At 42.9% G+C, this 12,774-nt stretch overlaps 1 protein-coding gene across 3 annotated transcripts in view; it reads right to left on the bottom strand.

Annotated features, from left to right (window-relative positions):
• Nucleotides 1-580: 580 nt before the first annotated feature.
• The window catches only part of Tcf20 (transcription factor 20), an 88,993-nt gene continuing 76,799 nt past the window's right edge, over nt 581-12,774 (bottom strand). Inside the window, exons 4-6 of one of the 3 annotated variants that reach the window (XM_052161710.1) lie at nt 7,486-7,535; nt 6,345-6,434; nt 581-1,934 (exon numbers count right to left, since the gene is read on the bottom strand). In XM_052161710.1, coding sequence (XP_052017670.1) covers nt 6,384-6,434; nt 7,486-7,535 — 101 coding nt within the window. In that variant the 3' untranslated portion in view covers nt 581-1,934; nt 6,345-6,383. Of the gene's footprint in view, nt 1,935-6,344; nt 6,468-7,485; nt 7,536-12,774 lie in introns of all 3 variants that reach the window. The other 2 variants (XM_052161709.1, XM_052161711.1) reach the window with 2 other exon arrangements.

Below are 12,774 nucleotides of genomic sequence, written 5' to 3' on the forward strand. Positions count from 1 at the left end.
GTTACTATCAAGTGCAGCTCAAAAGCCATCATTTCTATCCAAGTCTTGTCCAGCTGCTTAGCCCGGTCCCACAACTGACACTGAACCACTCAACATTCACCCCACCATCCACACAGGTATGATGAAAGACAGGTCACACTGCTTAATCTATCCACAGAGCAAAACTAACCTGCCATTTCTACAACCCCAAACTGATGAGCACATTAAAACTCATAATTGCTTACTTCCAACTCAAAAACAGTATTTCCAATATTTGTTTTCTTTAAAAAAAAAAAAAAGTCCATTAACATTACATTATGCTTTTGCAATTTTAAATTTACTTAAATTTATTACTGCCTTAAAATTACTGCTGAATATGCCCTCATGTCACTTGCAGAAAGTCAGAATGGGCCCCACAGGAGGCAAGGAACCCTGGGGTTTGGTTTCAGCTTTGCTGGCCAGGACCACCCACCTTCCAGAGGAGAGGGAACAGAGGGAGCAGGACTGATGGCAGCCCCGGGGGACGGAGCCAATAGACCCCTGAGATGCCCATCCTGGAGAAGGAAGAGACACATTCACTTAGAGTAAATGAAAAAGGACACAAGGTTAAAATGAAGTTTATTACGGGTTGTTTTTTTTAATTTTTTTGATTTTTGTTTTTTTTAAATAAAACTGTTTGTAAAACAGCTATTTTATCCCCACGGCAGAGTGACCCCTGAAAGATGCACATATCCCTTCTTAAGGCCTTAACAAGATTTTTTTTGTACTTTTTTCTTTTTTTAAAACTCATATATTTAAAAATTATACAATTTACAAATCAAAACAATACAACATAAAGAATCATGTAGCATGGGCCATATATCTGACAAGCCCTTCTTCCACTCTGAAAATAAAAGCAATAAAGAAGTGATGAAGTGGCTAGCTCTGGTCAGCTTAGCCCGCCCACATGGGTCACACCACAGTTCTCCCCAGACCTTGCTAGTCTCAGCAGCAGAGGCCTGGGCCTCCATGGTTTCCATGGATCCTGTGAGTCCCCAAGGGTCCCAGCTACATGGAATGTGCCAAGGAAAGAGGGCGCCAGAGATAAGCCACTCCTCAGGTATACCTGCGGCTGTGGGGGCCACAGTGATCCAGGATACAGCCATGACGTTGGGGCATCTGCCAATTACACCACCACCCCACCCCCCGCAAAAAAAAAAAAAAAAAAAAAAAAAAAAAAAAAGAAAGAAAAAAAGAAAAAAAAAAAGAAAGAAAGAAAAAGATTAAAAATAAATAAATAGTGTTTCTGGAAAGAAAAAAATTTATTTTTGTTTAAACATCATTCCCCGCACTTTTGAAAATGACCATCCCCATTTTGCCCCCCTCCCCCAAACTTCCCCTGTGAGAAGATTCTGACCAAGGGAAGGGTGGTTGTCATTTGTCTGCTCTTTCAGTCCTGGGCCTAGTGTTCACTGAATTGTTGTGAGACAGGCTAAAGATCAAAGCCACACCCCATCCTTTATGAGATGAGTTTGTTCAGTTCAATTTCACATTTAAATTTCATTGTCATTGGAACAAATTTTGAGTTAACTAGATAATTTTAAAATAGAATCAAAAGGGATAGCGCACCTTTCATTTAAACAAAGTCTTTCCAGACTAAAAATAGATTTATATATATATATTTTTTATCCCACCCTTTTAACTCCCCGTTTCCCCATCAGCCCACCCCTCCCCCCTCCCCCACATTGTCACTATGGAGATTGTGTCCATGGAAACAGCCATTCCAACATCTTGTATCTTTCTTTTCCTGTGGTGTCACCAGTTTGAGTGTGATGTGAGAACATAGGAAGGAAGTGCTGGCATGGGCAGGCGCGGCGGAGGTGCAGGGCAGGGCGGGGCAGAGTGGGTTTGTAGCACAGCAGGAGGATTCCATTCCATCATGTGTGTCCATCACCTTCTCATCTCCACAGTCTCACCTGGAAAACAAACAGCAGGCACTGGGTGCTCCGAAGTGCAACATGGTCTCAGCACAGTTGTGGCAGCAATGGGAGGATACACCTTTCAACTGGGACCTTACGTAGACCGTTCTGGAGATGGCTGCTGATTTTGAACATATTCAAACTCAATGCCTCCACTATTATGTGGCTTTGGACTAAACATTGGTTAAGGCAGTGACGAAACAAGAGAATGGGCCTTACAGGGAAGGGGCCAAGACAGGAGAGTATTCCTTGGGCTGAGCCCTGTTGGAGAGTTCCTGTACGAATCTTGCCAGGCCTAGTAAGCACTAAGGGTCTGTGGTTGGCTCAATAACGCGTACCAAGGCTCAGTCCTCATAAAAGTGGCTAAGAGTATTCTATCGTTACTGACACCTAGAGCACACACCCAAATTACGAGAGGATCATCTTACAACTATTCTCATCTGTCCCTAGTTGAGTCTGTTCTTCATGCAAATAAGACTTCTCAGACTCTCTGATGGGGAGGTGGGGCAGGCCCTAGCCCATTTTCTAGAGCTTGTACAGAGCTGGAAGTTTTAATTCTACTAGTTCTTTAGGAACCTGAGGTGCTCAAGAGGCCTCGGGGCCTCTCTCACCTATCATTTCTGGTTTCAGGAAGTTGATCTTATGACCCATGTAGGACAAATAGATTGTTCAAGAGACTGAGGAGTGTCTCATGGTCTGCCTTATATGAGGAGGACTCAGGGAGACACAAGTTTCCAAGGAATTAGAGTCCAGAAAAATTACATCAAAAGTGACTGTTGATGGCAAGTCACCCTCATCCTTGCTTTCTGCCAATCACTGCACTTTCTGCATCTAGCTCTCTTGAGTTTTCTCTGTCTTTTCCTCAAGCCTCCCCTGCTATCACCACCAACAGGCATAACCTCTCTGTAATAACTGCTTCCACAAAGCTTATCAATAAGCAATAGCTGAGGCTGGTATGTGTTCAGGAGTGGGGAATGTGCCGTTCAGAAGCACACATGTATGCATCTGCCCTTGCTAAGTGCTTTACAGAAAACAGCAGTTAAGGAGGAAGACACTTTGCAGAAACAGCAGTGTATATACTACAACCCAGACTCCAGCTCTGGGAATGCAGGTGACTTATGATGGTACAAAGGTACCTTAAACTCCATCTTCAAAATGAAGAAGCTCATGTTCTTCAGGGAAGTGACACTTGCAGAGATTGTGTTTCATTGTATGAATCATGGCTCAAAGAAGGTAGCCTATGTCAAGTGAATTCTCTGTCATTCCAACCTGAAGAGGGTCAATATCTTCTTTAAATCTCACTGGGCATGTGGCTGCTGTATATAATCACAGCACTTGGATAGTTATCACTCAGAATGGTTTGTGAAGAGGGTAGCTCAGTAGAAAGAGCTCTTGCCTGGGACTTGGGTTCTATCTTCACAACCACAAAATAATGAGCTTCTTCGTATTCAGCAGGTAGAGCACTGGGTTTCCTTCTAAACTTCCCCAACATACCCCGTGGCCTGAACCTGAGAGGGTTTCCTTTGTATCCTATTCCAAATGCTCAACTGACTCTCTCAACAGCAACAGGCATCACTCAGCTCAACTTTGCCAGGGTTCAGAGGCAGTCTCCTCTCTGAAGCTCACTTGTGATCCCTACCCCAAGAGGGAAGAGTTGAAAGCGACATAATTCTGACTCCATGTCAACTTAAGTTATAAGCCCCCACCCACCCCTTTTGGAGGGGCAATCCCAGTAGTACTCCCGGATGAAGCTGGGGCTGGAGTAACACTTGCTCCATCTGTGGATGGGCTATAGGCTGCTCAGAGGGAGGATGCCATCCCTTTACTTTCCATGGCTGTCTGTGTAGGACAAATGGGTAGGTGCTATTCCTAGCACCCAGGACAGACCATCACTTCAAAAAATGGTTTCTATTCCGTTTCTGCATCTCAGGATCTAGCAGGGAAGCCACGGTCCCTATTCACACCTGCAATGTAGCCAAAGAATAACAATCTTAATACCACTGACCTCCCATGATGCTTTCTCATCCCCAGAAATGGGTAGAGGTGGTCTACCGGGCAACTGTCCAAAGACTCCTTCTTATATTCTTAGCCTGGTGGGGACAAGTGCATAACCCCACATGCTAGAGAGCATCTTCTATCCTCCAGCTCTGGGCATGTTCTGACAGAGTAGTTGTACCTCTCAGAAACACACAGCTTGCAGCTGAGCATGCAGCAGGAGCATGCTTAGTATTTGCTGAGGCCTTGTCAAATCCTCACTGAATTCATCACTATTCTTTCTTTACATAAGAAACAATAAGCATAGAGATACTAAGTCGTTTTAACCTCAGTTCTAAAACCCCTTCCTCACCATTCTGTGTAAGAAAGTGGGGTACCAGTAGATCAGGACACACATGGACACTCACTGTCCCTTCCCTGCCTTGTGTAAGTCCCCACTAAGGGTGGCTCTCCATCCTGAGTAGAAGTGCTCCTTGAGGACAATAGTATGATTCTGTCACTGACCATGAGGTTTCAGCAAATATCTGGTACTTGAAAGATACTGACCTCAATGTAACAGCTAAACAGACAAAGAAAAAAATTATATTGTGGGAAGAGTCTATAAAAAGATTATTCCAGATATTAAGACTGGATACAGGCTCTGTCCTTTTATTCAATAGGTGACTGTTAATGCCACATGAGGGTCAGGCCTATTATGACCAGATACTAACTAGCCTGGGAAGGACAAAAGTAAAACTTACTGTTCTATTCAAGGTCCAGGGCTTGAGTTGGAAGAGCCCAAGAATGAGTAGGAATGATGACCAAGGTCCCAAACAGATAGGTTACCAAGGTTTTAGATTTCCAAAACTCAGGCTAGAATTCAAGACAAAACCAAGTTCCAAATGAACTGGTAATCCCCTTCGGCCAAGTCATCAAGAACACTTACTTCAAGAATATGTCTCATGGTCTGCGTAGAGTTTGATTCTAACCATCAGGCCAATGTAGAGAGACACTGACATAGAAACTACAGTCTGCTTAGGTGGGATTCAAGTCCATTAGTTCCACTGAAGGCCAAGATAAATAGATCTCCAAAACATGTATGTGCGTATGTACATGCAAGTGTGCACGCACGTGTGTGATCACCACTTTGCCCTGAAGGTCACAGCACCTATACCGGGAGGACAAGTGTACAGCTTGTACAGACTAGCAACTTCTAAAACTGCAGAGGTGACAATGCCTTTTTGTTAATCCATTAGTCTTCAGGTTAGGAGCTTGTGCCCCAAGAGAGCAAGTAAATAGTTTTCATATACCTTTCCCACTTTCTTCTTCTTGTCCAGGCATTGCCAATGCTGCACCCAGGAAGAGGCAGGCAAAGACAGAAAGCACTACTACAAAGTACCTGGCATCCCCGCTAGGGAGCCCTGGGGAGCCCTCATCTGAACCCAGACCCATGGCACAGCAGGGTGCAAGCTGCTTCCTCTGAAGTCGGTAAATGAACCACTAATTTAAACAAATTTTTCAAATTTACAATGACTTTTTTTCCAGAAAATGACAAAAAACTCCCAGTTTTTGGTCTAACCAGAGAAGAGGGCATACCCAACAGAGAATAGGCTTGTTGAGGCTACAGGAATAGAGGACCCGTTTAGAGAATTAACCCTCAGAGACTACTAGCACCTCTGCACAGCCCCTCCACCCCGAGCAAAAAGGCGTGCATGTCAGTTCCATTCTCTTCAGCCTACTTTTTCTCGTCCTCACTGACATGCAGGGCAGAGAGGATAAAGCAGCCTCCAGGGCCCAGGTCCTCTAAACCACATGACCACGATCACCACAATCAGTTTAATTTCTTGACACCACTAAGAATATAATTAAACTGGATGATGAAGTCCAGTAAATCTGCATTTCCCTTCTCTCTCTCTCTGTCTTACAAAAAAGAATTCTTCACAATACTAGAGTAGGATTACAAAAAATAAAATTTGGAGAATACTCTGTTTTTTTCTTTTCAGAAGAAAACACAGTATATAAGTCTTACCAAAATTTAAAGGGTTTGTTTTGTTTTGTTTTTAAAGTGAACACTGGTTAAACTCATCTAAGACAAGAGTCAAAAGATCAGGCTCTTGGCAGAAAATCCCCACCCACAGGGATGTCCTAGAGCTCTCTGCCTTAGGACTATCACTCATAAGCTCATGTGTCAGCTCTTCACTAAAGGGCCAACTTTAGAAAAATTGTCCTGACTCCAACTGGCAGTGGACAGTTAAGTTTTGAAGCCCCTACCACCTTCTTGCAGACAGCCAGGAAGCTAAATAACCACTAAGAAGCTGTTCTGTTCTTGCTTTAGTAATCCACATGACTAAATGCTGGTGGTGCAGCGTAGGGCCATTAGGAGGCCAGACACACGGAGCTGGGTGAGGAGGTGGGAGCTCAGCCCCAACTCACCTGTGCTTGCTGTCCATTCCCATGTGCACACTGCCCCCCTCACCCCCGCTCCGACTGCTCTGTGCTGAGGCTGCCTTTTGCGGTCTTGTTCTGCAAGGGGGGAAGAGGGCATGGAAGGGGAGGCTGATGCCGGCCAAAGCCAAGAGACAAGACAAAAGGGACAGAACAGGAGATACAATGTGTGGGAACCAGGAAGGGCAGACGTAAGGACAAGAATGGCACATGGAAAAGGAAATAAAAAGCAGAGTCAGTACTGAATGACAAACAGGAGACACCCAGACTGGGCGTGCTGAGGTAAAATGTGACTATAAGTAAAAATAAAGGGAATACTGTCTGATCCTAAGACCCATTTTTGAGAGTTATTTTTAAAAGCAAGCATAATCTGTCAGGAATATTCTCTCAGGACAGTCCTCTAAAGATGACTCCTTTAGTATTTTCCGGCCCTATCTGGGGACTGAGTGGTCAATGACCACCAGGTGTCAGTGTGACCTCAGCTACACAGGTCCAAGTACAGGAAACAGAGGCAGCAACAGGTTCCACCCTTGCCCTCCTTCACCCCATCCGATTCTTTCTGTTGCACTTCAGAAATGGGTACTAGCCTCATCTTTTCGCCTTTCCTACAGGAAGTGAACATTCAACACACTGGGAAGTGGGCCGGCAGCAGCCATCACCTATACCCTCCTGGGTTGCATCTGCTGCACTACTTGAGGGCTTCTCCCAGGCTCTGGAGTTGGCTCCTAGTCTGAGAGATGTTTCTAGACCAGGCCTTGCACCAGCTCATTAACCAGATCCACGAACTGGATGGAGTTCTACTAAACTCAAGTACAACGCAGTAATAAGACCCAAATTTCATTGGGTCTGATATTTTAATTTCTCCTACATCACAGACATTCCCCTCAAAAAAAAAAAAAAAAAAAAAAAAAAAACATAGCTCTTCCCAACCTACTAAGAAGGCTGTTGGGCCCATTCCCCAGGGATACATTCAGTTCAGTGACACTCTACCTTCCAAAGGCCAGGAGAAGGTTACAGCTACAAGTACTTGTTGAGACAGGCACAGGTGGAACTTCCAATGACTAGGCCTTACCCCTATTTCCCAGCTACACAGCCAGCCCCACTGAGAGTGCAGGGGTCAGTGACTCACCTTGTGCTTGGGGCACCTCACCGAGAAATTCTCCTCATGCAGCAAACAATCTACAAAACAAACAGTTAGTTAGAATGTATGCTTAACTAAGTATGGCTATACTGGCTCAATAGATATACATGAATGTAAGGGGCGTCAACTGATTTATTTCCTTCCTAATTCCAAATGTATACATACAATACATTATATATATATATATATATATATATATATATATATATATATATATATATATCAACAGTACTTGTGGAGAAGCCAGATGCCACTGGACATTTGTATTTCCCCCTAGCTCTGTTATGTTTAGTGGACTGTCTAGGGAACTGTCATGGGGTGCTCACATGGTGGCTGAAGACCCTAGCCTCTCCTTGAAGATACAGATTTGCAGGAGCTTTGGCTCTGCTGGATTTCAAGTCACTGAACATTTAACACCATTTGGATCTGCATCTTAGATAAACAATTGTTTTCTTCATATTCTTTGCTTCTTGGACCACACTGTAGTTCCTAATAGGAAAACATTAGTGACATCCAAAATAATCTGTGGTACATTAATATGGCATTAGTCACAAAACAAAACAAAGCAAACCCTAGTATTTTAAAGTGGTTGATGCTACGGGTAAATAACCATGATGTTGTAACTCAAAAATCACCCCCAACAACCAGGATATATATAAATGTGTAAATAATCTTTAAATTTCTTTTTTCCTTAAGGTTTATTATTTTTTATTTATGAGTACACTGTAGCTGTTTCCAGACATACCAGAAGAGGGTATTGAATCCTATTACAAATGTTTATGACACTTTCAATCAACTTAGGAATATTTTTATGCCTAGCATTATTATATCTATATAAAATTTTCCATGATGATCTTCAATTCTAACATGTTTTTCTACATTTTTCTACAATTTTATCAGAAATATTTTCCATGTAAATCTTCAATTCTATCATAAATGTTTCTATTTCATATTTAAAAAAAAATGGTTATGAGCTACCATGTGGTTGCTGAGAATTGAACTCAGGACCTCTGGAAGAATATTCAGTGCTCTTAACCGCAGAGCCATCTCTCCTGCCCTAAACTTCATGAAAATGGTTTATATTCATTAAAAGAAAACCCTTAAAAGAAGTCTTGCAAAAATGTTATCAGTGGCTCTCTTGAAGAAAACAGGTGGTTTCCACTAAAATGTCTTTCTTGGGCTAGAGATGGCTCAGAGGTTAAGAGCACTGGCTATTCTTCCCGACATTCCGAGTTCAATTCCTGACAACCACATGGTGGCTCATAACCATATGTAATGGGATCCAATGCCCTCTTCTGGTGTGTTTGAAGACAGTAACAGTGTACACACATACATAAAATAAATAAATCTTAAGAAATTTTCTTTGTATGTCTAAAATGACAATATTTAACAATCAAAGTTAATCTCCAACATAGTGTTCAGCTAACTCCACAGGATCAATGTAGAGCCTCTTTAAAAACAACCTGAAATACAGTGGCCCCTTACCCCCCTCTGTAGAGAGCTCAGTATTCAAGTTAGAAAGGTATTCAGGCCTGGAATCTCTGCTGCCACCTGTATCCCACAGCCTCAAAGACACAAGAGAAGACACTCCTGCCATAATTATACAATCCACACTAACCAACTTCAGAGGGAAAACAAAGTCCCATGAGAGTGATTTTAATCCCTGGAAAAAACATGATGTATTCCAACTTTTAACATGGTGACAGCGTTCCTGATGGCAGCAAGAATATGTGTGCCTCCAAGAAGTCCAGCTTTACTGCACAAAGGTGGTAGTATATGGAGCAGGGCAGATAAATCTAATTAATGAGTTCACCCTGTACATCACAACTCTGACAGACTGACAGCCAGGTCACCGATGCAAGACGTAGTGGCAGAATGCTAATAAATATTGATCACACATTCTCAGAAAGCGCTCAGGCACTTACCTTATTAAGTTTACTATTTAACCAGTTTAAATGAAATCCAGATTAGCAGCCTATATAGTCACGGTTTTTAAGTGTAATAGTATGTAAGAAGCTGAGGATCACAAAAATAAAAACTTCTCAGACACTCAAGATCCTAAACAAATCAGTTAAGACAGTGGAAGAATTTGGCTCACTAGTATTATCTGCCTCTGGAGTCTCATATCTACAGAGTAGGCTATCAGCTTTCTTAGATCAAGGCCCAAGAACTCGCCAGCTGTCACTAACCTCTAGGCCCTCCCTCCAACATGAAACAAGCACAGCATTAAAGAAATGTGTTTATTTAAAACCTCCCAGCACATAGATGACCAAGACTCCTGCTGCTCCAACCTGCCAGTTGCTGTTCATCAACAGCAGGAGACAGACAACTGGAGCTCAGGGATGCACTCTCTCCTCACCTGAGCTCCACAGCATTGTGCCACCAGTCTGTAGGCCCAGTCAAATATGGCACCTGGGAAGCTTGGCCACCATAATGCCACAATGTTTACAAAACCACCAGTGATGGGGACTATATATCAACTGCAAAAGACACCATCAGAAAGGCACATGTGGTTCATTTGTTTGTCCAGTGTGACTAGTTGTGACAGTCCTTTAATGTTTCCTAAAGTTGGAATATGCTTATTTGCGTTAAAAGAAAAAGTCACAAATAAAACAATGTAAGTATATTACTTCTAGAGATGAAATCCCCTAAAAAAAGTCTTAGAGAATGTGCCCACATCTGCACTTTCAGCACACTAATAGACAATTCCTCTTTGCTGTTCTCATAAAAATATTCAAATCATCAGGAACTGTAATTTCATTTTTTGGCAGAAGTCGGGACAGGGGCTCCAGGGGAGATTCTCTATGTTGTCAACCACCTGGTGCTGAGGTAAGAGCAGAGAGTACAGAGAATTCAGGGAAATCCCACCTGAGGATTTTGGCAGCCGGGTCCCCACATGTCAGCCAATGACAATCACCTGATTTACTTTTCTAAGGCCCTGGACCTACCCTGCAGTTCACATGGCCTAGTCAGAATTCCAACATGAGCTAGAAAAGACTCACAAAGTGGGCCAGTAAACAAAATGGCTTCCAGAAACAAATATCACCTCCATACCACCCCTGAGAGAAAGCTACTCTCATTTCCCTCTAAGCTTGCTTAAAGGCAAGGGTGACTTTGCTAAGTGTTTCTTAACAATCTCCATAAAGCTCAGGAACAACATCCATATAGAGCTCAAGTTGAATGAAGATGGTGACTTCAATGATAAAGCAGAAGAAACAAGAGAGGGGTCTGACATGTTCTCTGGATTCCTGGGTACTACACAGTCACCAGATCAGCTGCACTCTACCTTATCATGGCAGATGGACACTAACTGTGGCCACTTCTGAACCATGGAAGAGGGGATAACATGCCCTAGAAATGACTCCTCAGTGCCGAGAGGCCTCTCAGCAGAGGTCAGATCCTTGTGTTTTGCCATGACCTACCCTGGCTCTCCCCCCACTATTCAAACAGCCTGAAGCAGAGAGTGAAATTTCCAGCTAAGTTTCTCTTCTAGGCGAGAATTATTTATGAGCAACAACAACAGCTTTATTCCTTGTCTTAATTGTTGGTTTTTTGTATTAATACATTAAACATTTTCCCAGAATCAAAACTCATGTTCCTGTTACTGTATCCGATACCCGGAGTCAAACTCTCCTGTACTGTAACAAACAATACAAATAACCTAATGATAATGTCAGAAAGGTGGGTCTACATCAGGTGGGGAAATGACGGGAGTCACAGACCCTACAGAAACAAAGATTCTATTTCCATGGAGACATCCCAGAAATGAAAGTTTTTCCTGAGGCACCCAGAGTCCTTTAAAGACCTGGGTGCTGGGCTGGAGAGATGGCTCAGTAATTAAGAGCACTGACTGCTCTCCAAGAGGTCCTGAGTTCAATTCCCAGCAACCACATGGTGGCACACAACCATCTGTAATGGGATCTGATGCCCTCTCCTGGTGAGTCTGAAGACAGCAACAATGTACACACATAAAAATAAATAAATCTTTAAAAAATCTGGGTGCTGGCAGCAAGGCAAAGATGTAAAATATACTTTTCCCTGCTCCACCAATAGAGTAGAGTCTCTTAAACCCAGGGACTGACATTGATTATGAATTAAATAACCAGTTAGTCAAGTCAGGTGTAGTGGTATACACCTTTAATTCCAGCACTTGGAAGAATAGACAGGTGAATCTCTGAGTTCAAGGCCAGTTTTGGTCTACAAGGCTAGATCCGGGACAGTCAGGGCTACAAAGATAAACCATGCCTCAAAAAAACTAAACCAAATTAACCAAACAAACAAAAATCAGACAGTGAACACACCTTCCTTAAATATAAGACATATCACACAGAATAGAACTATTGAAACTATGGAATAAGCACAAAATCTATCCCTGCAGAGCAGTGGACTCTAGGTCCTTGTAACTTGGATCATCAAAAAGAGTCAAGTGTCTGCAGCTTAAAAAGTTGCATCTTTGATAACATCTCTACATTCAGGTACTGCAGAGAACATCAGCTGTGGCAGAGCCAGAGGGCAGGAGTCACACCATACCTACAAACAGAACCCCTCTCTTGCTGGAAACTTGGCTAGGTTTGTTAAATACAGACATTATCAGCTTAATGGGGGTAAGGAAGTGGGTGAGACCTTGGGCTGGCACACAACAAGGCTGGAACAGAAAGTTAATAGGCATCATTTTTACTTACCCTCAAAGAAGGAGGTCTTGCTTTTGAAGAGGTGGTCTGGCAAGCTTCCACTAGAAGAAAGGTGCTCCCACTGTCCTTCCTAAGACTCTAACCATACTGCCTGAGTTCATTAAGGTAGCTCTGAGTCTTATCTGCATGAGTCATACACAGCTAAAGCTATTTTTACTTTAAATTTAAAATTTTTAATTTCCAACAGGTAGTTTTGGTGCACACTTTTACTCCCAGCACTCAGATGGCAGAGGCATCCCGATTCCTGAATCCGAGGCAGCCTGGTCTACAGAGCAAGTTTCAGGACAGAGAGGGCTACACAGAAAATCCCTGTCTTGAAAACACACACATATGCACACTCCCACAAGTCTATATTTCAAGTACTCAACAGTCACATATGGCTGCAGCTACCACCCAGACTAGGAAAGAGTACAACATTTCCATCATTGTGGAAAATTCTAGTGAGCAGTGTGCTTGAGAAACTGTACCAGACAGTAGACTGGGAGCCAGGAGCAGCATCGCAAGGGCCTTGCTACTGTGAACCTGGCTATTAACAGAGAGGATACTTGAGGGTACAAATGCAGTATGGCTGGAGTCAAAGTGGTTA

Source organism: Apodemus sylvaticus, chromosome 17 (genome assembly GCF_947179515.1).
Source record: "Apodemus sylvaticus chromosome 17, mApoSyl1.1, whole genome shotgun sequence".
Classification (NCBI taxonomy): Eukaryota; Metazoa; Chordata; class Mammalia; order Rodentia; family Muridae; genus Apodemus; species Apodemus sylvaticus.